Source organism: Hakea prostrata, chromosome 8 (assembly GCF_041222555.1).
Source record: "Hakea prostrata isolate BN-2017 chromosome 8, UWA_Hpros_2, whole genome shotgun sequence".
Taxonomy (NCBI): Eukaryota; Viridiplantae; Streptophyta; class Magnoliopsida; order Proteales; family Proteaceae; genus Hakea; species Hakea prostrata.
This window is the reverse complement of record NC_142607.1, coordinates 31,800,902-31,819,550: the sequence shown is the minus strand read 5'-3', so window position 1 is coordinate 31,819,550 and position 18,649 is coordinate 31,800,902. Positions and strand designations below refer to the sequence as shown.

General features: G+C 36.1%; 1 protein-coding gene, 1 long non-coding RNA gene and 1 other non-coding gene across 3 annotated transcripts in view; 1 reads left to right on the top strand and 2 right to left on the bottom strand.

Moving 5' to 3' along the window:
* LOC149007565 (uncharacterized) lies at positions 1 to 1,612 on the bottom strand. Its single transcript, XR_016174957.1, has 4 exons — positions 1,540 to 1,612; positions 891 to 1,004; positions 356 to 433; positions 1 to 210 (listed from the first exon to the last, which is right to left on the bottom strand). It is a non-coding gene; the product is annotated as an uncharacterized LOC149007565 (long non-coding RNA).
* An 8,599-nt stretch (positions 1,613 to 10,211) lies between these two features.
* Positions 10,212 to 10,284, top strand: TRNAR-CCU (transfer RNA arginine (anticodon CCU)). The gene has a single exon. It is a non-coding gene; the product is annotated as a tRNA-Arg (tRNA).
* A 1,411-nt stretch (positions 10,285 to 11,695) lies between these two features.
* The window catches only part of LOC149007562 (NAD(P)-binding Rossmann-fold superfamily protein), a 48,488-nt gene continuing 41,534 nt past the window's right edge, over positions 11,696 to 18,649 (bottom strand). Inside the window, exon 9 of the mRNA XM_089165670.1 lies at positions 11,696 to 12,116. Coding sequence (XP_089021796.1) covers positions 12,051 to 12,116 — 66 coding nt within the window. The 3' untranslated portion in view covers positions 11,696 to 12,050. The remainder of the gene's footprint in view (positions 12,117 to 18,649) is intronic.

The window sequence follows — 18,649 nt, the reverse complement described above, 5'->3', positions numbered from 1 at the left end:
CAAGAGAAGAAGAAAAAAAAAGAATCATCTCTGCCCAAAAACCTGCTAAGATCTTCCACCTCAGTTCCCGATCTCCTATGTTCATCAGTTGCTTCCCATGCTTAAAACCCATTGTTAATGTTTTGGGATCAGTTTCAGCTTTCTTCATCATCTCCTCATACTTCATTTTCCTAGACTTGCATCACAAGAGAATGTCATTGACTTCTTCAACTACTCGATCAGATATGAAATGTATAACATAAAAGTGATCAGGCAACAGAGTTGGAGCTGAAGACACAATATAGGAATAGTAGTGGTTGAACAATCTTCACCATTTTTACTATAAGGGATTAATGGGTTTGCTTATTTGACTCACCAATCTTCGCTACTTCATGTCTAATAGATACATTTGAGAAGACCTTGGTCTAGTTTGGCCTAGCAAAGTGTTTAGTACCTGTAAACATTAACATCATAAACAAGAAAAACATAAGAGAAACTTAAATAGACTAGAATATCTATCTTTGTAGACTATGAAATAACTAAACTAAAATTTAAAGGTATAATATGAACTTCTCAAGATCCTATATGAACTCACAAGTGAAAAAGAGTTGTTAGATTGGAAAGTCTGCCATAGGCTTTGCTTGAATCATTTGTGAATGGCTCAACCAATTACTTCTTTGTAATACTAAAAAAGGATTACAAGAATTACTCGGTTGTTTCTTTTAAGTTTTTGCAGATAACAGAATCAAGCAAATAGCACAAAACTGGACTCCTAACCAAACCCTCCTCATACAGAACTGGACTCCTAACTTTGATAAAGAAGCCTCTGTATAAGCGGGACCCTATATAAACTTCAATAGCACAGCTGAACCAAAGTAGGATTCCCAAACCTATTGATGCTTCCCACTTACCTCAACAAAGCCCTGTTTGGAGATGTCAAGCTCCTCCATGATTAAGGCAGAGTAGTGTTCTGCTTCTTCTTGTGTTATGGACAGCTTATTTGAAGAAGCACTCAGCAAGAGAACCTAAAAATGAAGCAAAAATTTAAGAAGAAAAGAAGGGATTTTAGTTCCATGGCAAACCCAAATCAGAAAGTAGTACTAGTCTTGATTGAACCAACAAAAGCCCAGAATTCAATCAATAGTTCAGTAGGGAGTAATCAGACAAAGCTTAAATCTAAGAACTCAACTCACTCAGAGAGATTTTTAAGTAGCATATAAACAAAAACTCAAACAACTCCAGAATGCTGGTTTCTTCTGAGAGATTTTTAAGTAGCATATAAACAGCATGAGAGCGTTGTTTCTTCTATCACTCATAGAAAAGTACCAGGTAAGCCCAAATAGATACTGATACAAATTCAGCTTGAACCATAACACTCCCCTTCCAGATTCCCTAAAAATTCCATTAACATTCTCAGAAAAATAATAATAAAAATAATTCTTAGATTGGATCATTTTCAAATTGCAGAAGATTGTAGTACAACCAGAGAACCTATATCATAAATTCACATGCTTCGAACCAAAACAAAATTAAAAATATATGACCCAGGGTTTTACTTACCTCAGAAATTCAACAGCTTTAGTTTTATAAGAAATATCCCACCACGTTAGAAGTCCTCTAAAGTCTAAACAGATGACAAGCAGCTTCCCTGGCATACATGACTTTTGAGGTATCATGATAAGCCAAAAAGAATTTACTATTAAACAAAAACAATCCCAAGTCAAATGCAAGATCAGAAGGCCCTCAACTTTGATATTCTGATGACAAATTAAGAAGCAGAACAAAACACACATTGTAAAAAATCAAGCAAACCATGATAACAACCACTATTAGATTATCAACATAGCTGTCATCAATAAAAAATGATAAAATCAAAAAATAAGTGTAGAACTAACTACCATAGATCAATTAAAGTATTCCTAACTAGTTCAAATAAGTCCAACAGAAGGCAATCACATCTTACCAAATCCTTCTACCAAGTTCACCTAGATAGAGATCCAGAATTTTTTTTTTAACCAAAAACAAGATCCTTTGATATAGTTCCACATTTCTATCCTGTGAACGATTCTGTATGTCCATAGTCCATGCTCTAAAGGGGTATTCGAGTATATGTTGCTGTTTGAAGTTTGCATTAACCACATAGTTGAACATATTTTTCCAGTATTAAAAGTTTCAGATGATGGAGAACCCTCAGTTTTCATATCCTCACACTAAAAAACACATCTTTATGGTATTCAAACTTAAATGTGAGCTCAAGATGTTCATCAAGGGTACAAATACCAAATTCTTTAGTTAATATTCACAAAGCAGAATTTAGTAAGATGGTTGTGACTTACATCTGCTAAATGGTTTTCAGCTGTTGCATCAATTTGTTTATTTTACGTATCCTGATTAAAACTTCAATCAGCCCAATCATATTCATGCTATCATTCTGTAATACGGGTATGTGGGTAAATCTCCACAGGGGAATTTTGGTACTTGTCCTATCATGCACTGATTAAGTTATTATAATATATAAATGAAGCAGTAGGGCTTTCAATAGGCAATCAATCATCCCTCAATCAAACATGCATGAAACCAAGGCATTCCAGTGCATGGTCCAGTCTCATCTCACCCTCCCAAGTAAGTTACATATAATCCCCACCCCACCTATCCTGTCCGCAGCCTTCCCATTCCCTCCCACTTCAGCCATAGCATTCCCTAGCCCTTTCCTTCTTACCTAAATCAACCCCAACTTAGTCGCAATTCACCCTAGCACCTTCCCTTCCTAATTCTGCAACTCCAGCTCCTCTCCCTCATCAATCATAGGTCATCCCCTTCCTCCTCTGTTTCTGCGCAAGCAGCAACACCTCTCCTTGATTAAGCCCACCTCACCAGCCCTTCTTGCACCCTTATCTCCTTCCCTAGAGTTGTACCCAGCCATATAACAGAAACCCCAAGTCAATTGCCCCATTCCACCTTGTTTTCCCTAATATGAAATTTTTAGCAAGTCTTCTTCAACCTTGAGATTCTGCAAAAAATTCTAATTTTCCAGAAATCTGACTATTAGTTTCTAATCAATTAGATCCATTCTAGGTGAAAAGATAGTGATAGAAATCAGTTCTATGAAGCATAACCAACAACCTGATCCTTCTTCCGTCACTAGCTGAAACCCCAAAAGCCACTTCCTCAGACCCTAACCTAATCCTAGTTGTCCTAGGACTCCAACTTTTGAATCTGAACTTCAAACATCAAGTTCTTTCAGATCTGAAACTCAGTCACAGCATGTTGGAACAGCTTAAAAACACCTTAGAACAGGTCTTACAGCATACAAGAGAATATACTTCCTCACCTTTCTTTCAATGAATTATTGTTGGAAAATCCTAAATAAGAAATAACAACCAAATTAGTATTGTTGCAAGTAATGGACTTCCAAATTCACTTCAAAAGAGTATTGTTGCAAGTAACAGGCTTTAAAATACGGAAGTATAGCTTAATATGTAATTTATTGACCTACCAGTTTATCTTGAACATCACATCCTAAAGTTCTTAATACAAAACATCACCTCTACTGTTTTCTAATCATTGAACGTAAAAAGAAATCTCAGTTGCATTATTGAGATTAGTCCAATATCTCTAATTGAAACAAATTAACAAATAGATGATCAGGAGTTCAGATGTTGGGCTTGGTCAATCCCTAGTGCTTTTCAAGTCCTCTTTTTTCTACTTTACTTGAGGGCACACAATCTAATGGGTTGACATTAGTTTGGCCAGTGGATCGATCACATCTCCACGTGAGAACCTGCATTTGTCAAATGTCACTTTTAATTTTGTATTCTTCTACATTTAAATCTTGTTAATTAAGCCCTATCAAGAGCTTCCAGTTTAGGAGTTTTTAAATTAACAGAGAGGACCATAGAGGTAGCAAAACTCATAGCATGCCTTGGTTGACTTAAACCAATGTAATCTGAGTCAACCCTTGTAATTTTCAACTCCCACTTTTGTTTGGTGAATGGGTTTTGAATTATGAAAGTCTAATACTTTTCTGTAGTTAGTCAAACACTAGGAATATAACTTTAGATTTGTTAAGATAATGCAGATATATTAACAATCAAACCATAACTTTAGCAATCTCAAGTGGTGGAGAAGCAAATATTTTCATTTCTCCATGATAAGCCATCATGTTCTTGCTGTCAGATCAACCAACAAACCTGGAAACCAGCCGGCCTTGGCCTTTAGTCATCATTTTCAGAGAATTTTAATGGAAGTCTCCAAATGTCAAATCTAGTTGCTACTTCTCCTTTGAAAGTTCCCTGTAAAAAGAAAACATCCTTTGCCAACCATTACTATCTTCAATCATAACTTACAACTATTCTTAATTAATGCTATATGTCATCATCATAATTATATTTAACATATGCTTGACAATCAAAAGATCCCAAGTTAGATTGCCTTTCTTCTTTTGGAAAAAAAATGAAGCTGTCTCTCATAGGCTTCTTTGATAATAACATTTGAGGGAATGCTTCAACTCTTTGTAGATTATATTGACAGTAGAACCAAACACTTAACATAAATCAGAAACAAAATTAAAGCTTAGGTGATTATGTTATAACAGAAACTACCACAGCCAGCCCTCAAGATTTTAAGCAAGGACAAGAATAAGATCAATGAGGAACATCATAATGATTACTACATTACCATGGAGGACTGGATAAAGAAGAGAGGAAACTTTGAGATAGAGCATTGATATTGCAGGAGAGGGACAGAATCATGAAGCACACACTCAAGTCAGTAACCCAAAATTACTTTGTAATTTAAAACCTCCTTTCCAACGTTGGGTAGGTTCAATTATATAAAAAAAAACAAAACAAACTAGATTCTAACACACAAACTAGACTTCAATACTCAAACTAATTTCTCATCATCATCATCAACAAGAAGCACAACAAGCCCTGTCCCAAATAAGTGGGATTGACTAGATGGATTTTTGACTTCCAATCAGCTCTATTTGAGTCACTTATATGAATCACTCATAAGTATTAAAAGCCTGACCAACTCAACCATCCAGCACCACAATAAATGGGAAATAAGAACAAAAAGAGTGTACAAAAGAGTGTAATAGAGCACGTCTTTCATATCAAAACTAGATCGGCTGAAGCATGATTGCCACGCTCCATCATTGTAATCAGGCCATAATCCATCTGCAATAGAATGGTTGTATATGATTTAGCTCAGACATTTTAAAACAGAAAAGGGAGTTGGGGACCAAAGAGGCAAAATTTTGTATTGCGCACTCAGAATCCCTATCAACAGAACAAATAAGATAAACCAACACCATAAGCAGGTTCGAATGGTTTTCCAAATCCAATTTTTTATTACAGATAAAATCAATCAATTAGACAGAATTGAAAGCTTATACCTTGTTGGGGGTTTCCAAATCGACAGCAGGGGATCCTATTTGAAAGCTTCTTTTAACAGATCGAATAAAAAGAAGAGAAAAGCAAACCCTTAGCTTGCCTTAAAAGAACAGGCAGCAGTAGTCTGCTCCATTAAGCTCGGTCTCTGAACATCTTTCTGATGTAGATTGTTTGTGAATTTTAAAAGTAACTGCAAGCGCACGGTATCGTATAGCTAACGGGTCGATCTCAAGGAGATATGCCACTTATAATTCAACTTCTTAATAGTAATGCGAGAGTGGAATGATTCAATATTTGTTAACTAATTAACTAAACTAAACAATCCTAATCTATACGTCTAATGCAATCGAATTGAAACGAAAGATAAATTAAACACAATCAATGCATAAATAAAAGACAGGAAAAAAAAATGCGAACAGTAAAAATAAAAAGGAAAAAAAAAAATAAAATCAGTTAGTATGTTAAAGCAGTTAGTAAAATTTAGTTCATAACTAAAATGCAGATACAACACCACCTGTCACCAGAAGCAGAGGCACGACTGTAGGCTTGCTCCGGTTATGTGGTCCAAGATGATGAATGAATAGGCAGAAAATAAATAACAGAAAGTAAATAACAAAGCAATAAAAGGAAAAGGAAGCTTTAACCAAAGAGAGGCACAACTGTAGGCATCTCTGATCAAGGATCCAGGGGAAGGGAGAACAATAAATAATGCTGAAAGTAAATCCTAAATTAAGAATATGGAGGGGTAGATAGAAGCGGGAATGGAGGGAGGAGAGAAGATTAATAAAGAAGGTTACTTACTTGCGAATTGAACAAACGATTCAAATCTCAACCAACCCTAACAACCATATCTAAATCTAGAATGATCTAAATCTGCAATTGCTAGATCCAGAGAAATACGAATCTAAAAAAATTGAAACTTGAACTTGAATTGCATTACATAAAAAGATTAAACCTAAACATTGAATCTAGAAATTTAAATCTCACTAATGCAAGCAAAGAAAACTAGAGAAAACCTAAATAAACTGAATAGAGAAGAAAGAATGCTTCTACTAAGCTCTAGAACATGTTCCCCTTTGATGGAGTATGCTTTCCTTTTCTAGAGTTTACATGAGATATGAAGCACGGCTAAATTTGAATAAAACTTAGGGTTTCTATCTAACTTAGCCAATTAGGGTTTTGACGTAGTAATAGAGCCAACTTAGAGAGATCATATGCATAATTCCACTGTTGGATTTGAGGTTTAAGTAGTTGTGAAGCTCTCCTCCAAAAATCAGCACTATTGGACATCGGATGACCGTTCGATGAAGGGTTTGATCAAAACTAGACAGAGGCATTCAAAAATGGGATTTTTCCTCTTTTTCTTTCTGAATATAATTCTTTTTCCTCTTTTTCTTTCTTTAATTAAATCCAAGATAGGAGATAAGATATTGAGGTATGCAAAGACTCTTTTCCATTTCGACTCTCTCAATAATATCTCTGTAGATTTGATTTAAAATCGCAGCCATAGATCAAATTTGCCTTCTTTATCTCTTCAATATTTCGGAGTTGACCCATAATCACACATCTCTAGCCCATCATGCTCCAGATCAGGCCCATTTTCGCATTTGAGAATTTGAATGGACTTCTTGACGTGTAAAATAGCACGATTCAAGCCCAAAACCCCAAATATTTGCTTAAATCTTGAAAAGTCCTAAAATCTACAAAAACAACATAAAACCCAAGGTAACTCCACTCTAAGTGTACAAAATGCATGCTTTATGCCCTAAGATTTCACACATAAATGTGCTCATCATAGATGGCTATCACCACAACCTTTTCCTTGGCTTCAATGGCTCCAACACCCTCATCAAGACAGTTGAGTTCCAAATTCATCACGTTTTGGTTTTCTCTTAAGGGCTCATTATTCCACTTTTCAATACCAATATCAGAAACAACTCTTGATGCAAAGTTTAATGCTTCGGGAAGAGGATCTTTTACTGATGCACATAGTTCCATAGATCTCGTTTTAAGAGCTTCCTGAACTAGAGTCATCCCTTCACCAATTTCTTCTGCAAATATAAGTTTGCTTCTTCAGATGCTACTGAGATGAATTACAATCACTCAATTTCTGTGTTAAAACTTCAGTGTCGATGTGAAAAATGGAAGCTTCAAGTAACTCAGGTTTGAAAAGAGAAGGGAATATGAGTTCAGAAAATCATTAAATGAAAAAAAAACCAAAGACATTGTGCATAGGATGGAAACAGAGAGGAATGACAGGACAAAACCTAAATTCGATGATTGAAGAATCTCTTCATGGTTGTTAGCAGAGCTACAATTATCTCCAGATGCAACTCCACTACCATTGTTCAACCCCTTAGGCAGGTCAACAAAGCCCCCAACTTCGTCTCCAACTCTATTCTCTGTCGAAGGGTGATGCAAACCTAATTCCGACGACTGAGGAATCTCTTCATGGTTGTTCGCCACAGAATCCACAAGCATATTGCTACAATTATTTTCAGATGCAACCACATTATCACTGTTCAACCCCTTAGACAGGTCAACTAAACCCCCAACTTCGTCTCCAACTCTATTGTCTGTCGAAGGATGACCCGAACCTAGTTCCGATGAATGAAGAATATCTTCATGGTTTTTCGCTGCAGAATCTACAAGCATATTGCTACAACTATCTCCAGATGCAACTCTAGTATCATTGTTCAATGCCACAACTTCGTCTCCAACTCTTTTGTCTGTCGAAGGGATATCCAAACCTAATTTCGATGATTGAAGAATCTCTTCATGGTTGTTTGCCTGAGGATATGCTCATTATCATCAAGCAGGTCGAGCCTTTGGAGATTCGACCTTGGAGCTGGTAGTTGCTGGAAGCCCGCACTTCAGAGAGATGAGTTGAGATTTACCACAGAGAGAGAGAGAGAGAGAGAGAGAGAGAGAGGCAGGCTGGGAAATTCCCAACTCGAGTGAGTAATTCGTTGTTTTTTTCTCCCAAGTGAAAAAAAGGGCGCGTAGTGTTGGGCGTAGTGTTGGGCGAGGAGGCAAAATTTGATATTTTGTCATTTAACGGCGTTTTATGTAAAACTGCCACTAATTTTACAAAGTGTTAGGCTGATGTGCTGTAGATTAGTGGTGTTTTATACTAAACCGCCACTAATTATAACGCCACTAATTTAATGCATGTAGTGATATGCAAGTATATTAGTGGCGGTTATAAAAAACCGCCACTAATTATATATTACTTGCCAATCTAATTAAACGTCACTAATCCTCATTTTTCTTGTAGTGAAGCTCTACCTCTGTAACTGTAATACTTCTGAATACAATAATGTGAATGTTTGTCTACAATGGTGAGTCTTTCCTTTCCTACTTGGTTTATTTACAGTTTTCGGGAACCCGAAAGGGAACCCTGAGTAATTGAGATGTAGTTTCTTGGCCTGGTTTCTGCTTCTTTTATTTTGTTCTTTAATTTAGTAGAGGAAGGATTTGAGGATGAAAGCCTACAGTCATGCTTCTATCATCTCTCCTAGGCCCCACTACGAATTTTTGCACTTCATGCATGAATAACAATAATTGCATCTGTAAATTCTTTTTCTTGTAATTATTTCCGCTGATCTCTGTTTTTATCAAGTTTTAACCTTTTAAAGCTAAAGATGAAGTTCTAATTTCTATTATAAGGATAAATCTGGGCGTAAAATTCCTCCTATAAGGCATGAGTACTAGCTGATTTTTGAACAATACAGATATCAGATGTGCCGGTCCTAAAGTCCTGCAAGTAAGTCCCGCTAGCTTTGTGCGTAAGGGCAGCGTGGGTAGTGGCTGGGCTTCTTAATTCTGTAAAGTTCTTAAATTAGAATCGAAAAGGCATGTGATTGTGCCACCGAAGGATTTTGAGTAACATAAGTTTAAATCAAATCTGAGGATTTTAAGTTTTTATGACTTGATAATTTAAAGTGTCACCACATAGTCCATCTGGTCACCTGACCCTCACATCCTTCAGGCAGAACCCAGTTCTGATAATCACCGAAGGAATCTTCACACGCACACACTGTGGTAAAAAAAATTTAAAAAAAAAAAAAGGAGCCAATAGGAGAAGAAGTCTTGGACTAACGTCTTGAGCGAATGTCTTGAACGAATCGTGTAGGTGGGATTTTAATATATATATATATATATATATATATATATATATATATATATATTTATATATATATATATATATATATATATATATATATATATATATATATATATATATATATATATATATATATATATATATATATATATTAAACTAAAGATAAAAGGTCCGAGGATCAATACAAACGCAGTGAGTCCACAATAAACAAATGTGGTAGACCCCACCAAGATTTGTGAAGGGAAAACCTACGAGTACCCCTAGCAAGAAAGTTTGTAAATCAATTGCTAACTCTAGGGAGACAAGTAAAAGTAACTCTACTAAGTAAATAACATAATTGTAAAACAATATCCAAAATTAGGCTAAAGCTTATTGGTGACTTTGAAGAGCAAAAACAATAGGTAAGCAATCAGAATGAATTTGTACATCAACTGCACCCAAAGAGGAACCAAGAAAGATGATATCTCTAATGGCTTTCAATTCAACTTAAATTGCCAAAGAACCAATCCCAAATTTGCTTTGAGCTGTCACAGAGCCTTCACTGAGATCCCACATTATGCATCATCTACAACCATTGTGCAATAAATGAATGCTTTCCTAGGAATAAAAAACAGAAATTCTAACTCAATTGAGGTTTTTCACTCCCATACGCCCTTTTACTGGATGATAATATAGACAAATTATTAGGCGTCGATACATTGAGTATAGCAGCGCCTGTAGCTCAGTGGATAGAGCGTATGTTTCCTAAGCAGAAAGTCGAAGGTTCGACCCCTTCCTGGCGCGTCAAACGCAAAAATCTTTTTGTTTTAGTTAACGTTCGACAAAGAACTATACGGATTTTTATTTGCGGACCGCCAGGATTTTGCCACCAATTTGAAAATCAATCGAACGGTGGAAATTAAAAGATAAAGGATCATCTTGTAAATATCATTTCTTATTTTTATTTTTAATGGTTTAATAGTTTGTAAATTTACAAAAAGTACTCCCTGGCTATTAAAATAGTTTGTAAATTTACAAAAAGTACTCCCTAGCTCTACGACCCTTAATCCTGCCCCGATTTTCAGAAGATAAAAGAAGATTGAAAAAAACTGATCGCTCTGATGGGCGCACGTAGGGGAGAAACAATCGGCATCTAGGTTCTGATTTGTTTAAGAGAAATCACAAATAAAAATCCTCTGTGGTGAGAAACTCTTAGCTCAACTCAGGAACACCAATGGTACAGGCTTTACCACTTTTGTCAACAGGATGTTCGACCACATTTCTTAACTAGGAAGTACCAATTTCGTTTTGATCGATCTCCATGAGCATTTCATCTGGGAACTTCTCACTATCGCTGCTCATCCCTAAGTTGTCATTTGTCTCGTGTCTCCCCCCATTGACACCCAAAATTTTCAAATACTAAGTGCCAAAATCATAATAAAAAACCCAAGAAACTAGCTAAGTAAGAAATAAATAAACAAATGAAATGTGTAAGACCATGATCCTTTCTGCAAGACAAATAAGTTAAACAAAGTAAAAAAGAAAAAGAGAAACGCTGGAGATGTTTTGAGTAAGAGTTACAATGTGAATGGTGTTACTTTGAATGAAAATGTACCATTGGAAAAGCTTCATATATAGTTTCTCCACTAGCCTTCCTACCACCAAGCAATTGCCCCGAAACCGTTTTCTTTTGCTTTTCCCACTACTGTTCGCAGAAGCGAGATAAATTGCGATAAAAGAATCATCGGATCTTTTAGTTTCTCCTTAAAAAAAGGCAGATGAGAACTAGATACAATGGATTATTCCTCTCCTACAGCCGTGCACTCAGCATTCAGTTTCTTCTTCTATCTTCTTTTGTCCTCTGTCTTCTGAAAATCGGGATTAAGGGTCGTATAGGCAGGGAGTACTTTTTGTAAATTTACAAACTATTAAATCAGTAAAAGTAAAAATAAGAAATGGTATTTACAAGATGATCCCTTATCTTTTAATTTCCACCATTCGATTGATTTTCATATCGGTGGCAAAATCCTGGCGGCCAGCAGCTGCCGCAAATAAAAATCCGAACTATGCACGCTAAAGGATATTCCGTGAACATCTTGTTCATGTGTTAGGTTAAGGAAATAAATTAGTTATTACCATTTAGATTCATTTGGTATTGCAATCAACCTGTCTCACACATCTTGCTATCAAGAACCCTAAATCATATAATTCGAATTTTTGAAAAAAAATTCTTGGTTAATCACGACCTTAACAACTTTGTGTTATTCCTGTTGACGAAAATGCATAACATATTGTTTCAAACATAGTAGAATCATGAGTGAATAGTACATTGTTCCTGCATATAACCCTAACCCAATATATACAATTTTTTCTTTAAATTCTCCATGTCCTGGTGCTTCTGAAGAACTGGAAGACATAGCATATTAGATTCATAGCACGTACAAACGTACAAATGGTTCCATCTGCAATTAGGTTGAAGCTGTTGTTCCTTCAACCATATTCACAGTACAGATTATTTGAGTTTCCATTTTTTCCTGGGGAAGTTCACGATGAAGACCAATAAAATCTAGCTATTGAACTTTTGCAGATAGGAAAAGCTCCCTCCATTTTTCATGATCGCTTCCTGGTCCTTCTCCCTGCATGGTTTTGATTTAGTTAATAAGAAATCTAGAAGGGAGGTCCTTGGCTACAGGTGGGTACATCAACAAGTTTGAATAAGTCTATTGCAGAGAAAAAGGAAAACGGTTTATAAGGAATTTCATTGAATGGACATCAACAAAGAAGCTGATGTAATCAGAGAATACCAGTAAATGACAAAGAACAACAGAAGTGAATAAAATTATGAGTGCTATCATCTGAGCAATTTTGCAAATTTCAGAAAAATGAAAGTTAGTCCAACACCTCTCTTCTTTTTTAGTTGTGTTAACCATTGAACTACAACTTCAAGCATTTGAAGCTTATTAGTTTATCATTATTAGGGTACCAGATCAAAGAGTGAACCAATGGATTGACCTATTTACCCAGTTAGAGCCATTTATATGCCTCAAGTTTTATCGCAAAAGTAAGTGTGAGATTCAGGGATTTTCAACTTCTTTTTGGGAGAGAGAATGTAATGCAATTTTTGTATGTTTTGAGAGCTCTTCCTTTTAACATTCTCTCACACATAATGAAAGTCAACGGTGAATCATGTCAAATCTTGGCGTCACCAAGTTTGTTACCGTGTTTGTTCGTTTTTTCTTAGTGTTCATTCTAACAGTAAGAAGAAGAATTGTGCTTAAAAGCCTCATATTACAAGAAACTGAAGACCTTCACTCATGTAACCAAGCACATTCATATTATCTGTGGTGTATGATGCTAAATCATCGCTGGCTGTATGAAAAATGGTGCTTATATCTCCCAAGGTGTATAGAAATAATATATTCATCTTTGGTGTATATTTGAAGGTGTGAAGTCTTTCATGAAAGAAATCTAGGGATATAAAAATATATACAGTAAAAGTTCAATTAGGTGTTTAGGGTCCTCTTCATGTTTTGTTTCATCCCTCAACTGGCTGATTCTGAGAAACCCACTTGACTAGTTAAATCAATCAACTTCTTGCTCAATCAATTTGGAACTATAAGTAATGCAAAAGCTAGAAGATTTGAGGCAGCTTAACATTAGTTTATTTTGAAGTATTGTTACTGATGTTCTGAGATTTTGTAGCTAACCCTGTTATATCTATTGAATTGTTCTAAATAATTTCATGCATCAACATTGTCATCCAGAAACTGGCACATGCGGAAGCCCCTCTTAAATTCAGTAGTAAACTTCCTAGGTTGTTTGGCATTGGTTTCATGTAGTAAAAATTTTTGATCTATTCTGGGTAATAAAAGACAATATCAACGAAGTTACTGGTTGCCTCTGCTTCCTGTCTTAAATTTTTTTATGAAAATGAATAGTAAGTTTATAATTTAAAGTAACAGCTATCAAGCAGTGGAATTGCTCTTTCCATCAGAGAGAAGTTTTAGTTCATAAGTTAAGCCAGGAGCGTTGCCCTTCTCACAGGTAGGTACTTCTACCACGCAGAGAGAAAAAGATACAACCAACTACAGTGATTATCAGGTGAAAAATAATTAACAAAAAACACTTCAAGGGGACCTGAAAACTAGGTTCATACTTGACACATGTTCTCTGTCTTCCTTGTAACCTAAAAGCTTTTGAAACTCATAAACAAGAAGTATGTAACGGCTGTACCCAGTGGAGAAGGCTTCAGCATCTAGTTAGGTCTGGGAGGGTTCAAATGTACATAGCCTTGCCAATGTTCCCCAAAAGGCTGTGCTGAGGACTTGAACCCATGACCAAGCGTTCAGCATGCGAGCACTATGAGCCAGGAAGAATAATATCCCATGATACAAGTACACCCTATTTTCCTAAGGTTTTATTGTTTGACACCGATTTGTGTGTTACTAGGAAAGGACCATGATTCTATACTTCAGTTCTCATGATTTAAGCTCAAGATATGACGCAACGTATTTAAACACTGAAAGCTCCCTTATATATCTGGACAGGAAGGTCAGTGTGCCAGACAGGTAATGCAGCCAACTTGGGAAGCCCCAAGCTCATACACAATAGCTTTTGCGACATCACACAAAAGGTAAGTTTCACTGCGCATAGGGTGCATACAGGTTGGGGATTTGGCAACTGGCAGTGAAATCAACTGTATAAAAATATAAAGTAAGAAAAGAACAGGGGAATGAAATATATCTGTTAACTAGGTCCTAATCAACACCATTAATTATCCCTCCAAACAGCTAATAAGTACAGAGATCCATCAATGCATGTAGCCATTGTTGACTACATAACTAAAAATTACACTCAATTGGATCTTATCATTTGGGAAAATAATCAGTCCCCTGAAAAGTAGAGGACAGCCTTGATCTATAACCATGCATCACTGTGGCCTCCACACTTATGCAGGAGCTACTCCTAGATCCTAGGCTTTCTAAGATGACCTAACATTTGCATTCTTAGTCTTTGACCACCCACCCATCCATCCTAAAGTCCTCTCAGAATTCTGACATGTCAAATACAACATAGTGTATAAAAAGAACACATAAATAAATAAATAAAATGCATGGACAGTCAAAACAAATGGCATTACAAAAACAAAAAACCAAATACAGAAAATATTACTTCTGAATATGGCATACATACTACAGGATGAACATGTCGAAGTAACTTGGGCAAGTTACTTAGTGCGCAAGTCAGAGTTGGAGTGTGAAGATATTGAGTTATTTGTTATGTTTATTTTTTGTTGTAATCCTCATCAATATTTGTTTTCCTAAATAATATAGAGTTGTAACTTACATTGTAAATAAAGTATTATAGGGGAAGGAGAGAATATACGATTTCTCTCTTCTTCAGTCTCTCTTTTCTCTCTCGTCTGTGGTAGAATTTCTTCTCTGATATCGCATCATGGCATCAAAGCAGTAGTTCGATTCAAGGATTCTCATTATCTCTCTCTTATGAACAATTCTAATTCACACTTGTTCTCTTGGTTGCAGCCAAGGTACATTACGTCGTCGAAATGTCGCGATATTTTGGCGAAAAATTGGCACGTCGCTCAAGGGCAACACGAAACCAAGCATCGAAACGACAACAACCAAAAGTCGTCTGAAAAGCGCTGAACTGGTAAAATATCGGATGCCCGAAGAGAGGAAGAGAACCATGGGTCAAAGTTTTCTCCTTCCCCTTCTCCGACTTCGACGACGGAAATGCCTCACAGGTCACAACCCTTACTGCTACAACTTTGCAAAACAGAAAATAAAGTCCCTTAAAGCTTGATCTGATCTCTGCAATATCTTTTAGAATCGTTTCTATAAAAGTTGTCAAAGCATCCGCCTAGGTGGCAAAGCGGTTTTTTCAACCGCTTAATTGACGCCCAATCTGCAAAGGAACTCTAAGGCCTAAAGTGACATAGAACCTATTTTTTGCTCCGGGGCGGCCTCCCCGGACCCCCGCCCGCTCACCGAGGAGCGGGACCCCTATGCCCGTCGGCAATAGAATGTGAAGCATAAGCCATACTCAACATCAAGAATCAGTGAATCAATAAATGCCTAGGCAAACGCTTTGACAACCATGGTTTGATGAGATGAACTTATGTTTGTGTTCTTTTTTTTAATAATTTTTCATAATTATGATTCTTGAATGCTTTTTTTTTTTTTTGGTGAATGTGACTATTGAATATTTGTTTAGCTTATTATAGAAAGTAGTTGTATTGAAAAGTAGTTTAAAAATAGTTATATTGAAAAATTTTGACCCAACTGCTTTGGTCGCCTTATTGCCGCCTAGGCGCCGCTTTGTTGCCTAATTGCCTAAGCAGAGCCCCAATCGCTTTGGCCGCCTTACCACTTTGACAACTATGACTTTCTGTTAGAAAATAAACTTTAATGAACCAAAATAGTGTACAAGAAGAAAGAAGAATTGATAGGAATCACACAAGCGTGCGATTCTAGCTTAGCATTCCTAGAAATCGCAACCTCTTATTTATAAACATATATATATAGTCTAGATTACGACTTGAGAAGCAAGCCATCATGCCCTCTAAAAAAGGAAATAAAGAGTACAACTTATGGACAGAATCTTCTAGTCTTTTTACTCCTAAAACCTGTCCAAAATAGAAAATACTGAAAAAGGAAAGTTCTGAAACTAGTAACTAATAGAAAATATAAACTATGCTTTCTAGAAACTACCAAAACTTGTGTAGCAATATTCCTACATTAGAAAAAGTAGCATATCTAAAAAGGAAACAAGGAATAATGGCATAACATTGTTCATGTGAACAATAACAGCCCAAACTTGAACACTCTCCCTCAAGCTGGAGTATACACAAAGAAAACTTCAGCTTGCACAATAAAAATAAACTTGAAAGGTAGCACCAATCTTGAATCGTGTAGCAATAGTAGACGTTGATAAACATTGAGAAAACTTCACCCAGGAGATAATCAACACCAAATTAAAAAAAAAAAAAAAAATTAATTCTTCATGTCGAAAGAACCATCTAATAATAAGAACAATCGACGTTGTTGAAGACGAATAAAGTCCATAAGTATAGCAGGATCAAAGACACTATCTACATAATGCCAGTAGTAGGGAGAAATATCCACACTAAATCTTCAAAATTGTAACTCCAAAGTCCATATAAATGCTTCATAAGAAGGTAAGTTGTAGGTAAAGTATGGGTAGGTAAAAGGCACTATCCACATAATGCCGGTAGTAGGGAGAAATATCCACACTAAAGCTTCAAAATTGCAACTCCAATGTCCATATAAATGCTTCATAAGAAGGCAAGTAGTAGGTAAGGTATGGATAGGTAAAAGGCAATATTGATTACTGTGGACCAAGTAGGTAGGTAAAAGAGAGTATAGGTTACTATGGACCAAGTAGTTAAGGTAGACAGTATAAGTTACTATGGACCAAGTAAGTAGGTAAAAGACAGTATGAGTTACTACAGACCAAGTAGGTAAGGCAAAAGACAGTATTGGTTACTGTGGACCAAGTAGGTAAAGCAAAAAATAGTATAGATTACTGTGGACCAAGTAGGTAAGGTAGTATGGGTAACTACGGACCAAGTAGTTAGGTAAACGACAATAGAGATAAAGGTAGGTAATGATATTGTTGTAGAATGCCATAAGTTGAGGACAAAGATCTTCACAAATAATATCCATCAGCACATCTTGAGTAGATATAGAGTAAGGTACCATTCTCCCCCTCATGTGTAGCGTTACACGTGGACAATTAATGACAACCCATAACCAATATCCAGTTGAAAAAGATCCTGAGAAATATAGTTTCCAAGTTATCCTCATGGTAGGGAATGTTGTAATGTGGTAAATATAGTCCAAAGGCGAGGAGTTATGGCATATATGGGATTTAATAAAAAGCGAAATATGGACGAGGGAGAGGCACAAGTTTTAGCTACAGATAATCAAGAACAAAAAAGCAAAATATTTGTAGGACCAAAGGCGGGTAGAAAAAAAAATTTGTTAGAAACAATAGTAGTGAATGGAGTAAAACCTAGCAGACACTAAATTCAAGTCTGAGATGTTGAAAAAAAATCTTAGAAGAAATAGAGTAGGTACAAGGCTTTATGGAAAAAAAGACTCGCAGACAATAAATTCCACCCACGAAATAGGGAAACAGTTGCCCAAGGATTCGCATGAAACATTGTATAGCATCGTAGGTTATAAACCAGTAGTTGAGATGCAAACACAGCTAGATAGGTAAATCGTAGCCCTTATCATATAAAAAGGAAATAGATGCCTAGGGATTAAATACTAGGTAGATTGAACCTTAGAGAAGACCCAAAAAAGAGCTTGTGTAGGAACCATCATGTAAAGGATTGCAAACTAAAACATACAACCAATCTTCATTTGGATTCCCTGGGTTGTTAGTAGCATGGATAGGTATTATTTAAGTCCTTCATAAGTCATCAAAGAAGCAAACCATATAAACTAGTAGCCATCCCAAATAAATCTTCAGAAACCAGCAAGAGATCCCATGATCTGTAGTGTAAACTTATGAACCTGCAGCCCAGAACTTTCTACAGAAAGCAAAACCGAATAGGGTAGAACAAAAAACTGCAGTCTGCAAAAACAAAAGGCTAACAAAGGGGATAAAAAAAATATCATAATATAATCCAAGTTTTAAGATCTTCCAAAGGGGTAATAGGTGGGGAAGATCAATTTACATTAATACTTGATCTAACAAAATATTAGTTGCAGCAGTAGGCGGTTGCGCACCAAGGAAAACCGAAAGAGAACTTCAGAAAAGAATACTTGAGAACAACACTGTTTTGATTAAAAAAGCTCTGATGCCATATTAGAAAATAAACTTTAATGAACCAAAACAGTGCACGAGAAGAACTAAGAAGAAAGAAGAATTGATAGGAATCACACAAATGTGTGAGTCTAGCTTAGCACTCCTAGAAATCGCAGCCTCTTATTCATAGATATTACTAGTCTAGATTACAACTTGAGAAGCAAGCCATCTTGCCCTCTAAAAAAGGAAATAAAGAGTACAAACTTATGGACAGAATTTTCTAGTCTTCTTACTCCTAAAACCTGTCCAAAATAGAAAGTACTGAAAAAGGAAAGTTTTGAAATTAGTTTCTAACAGAAAATATACATTA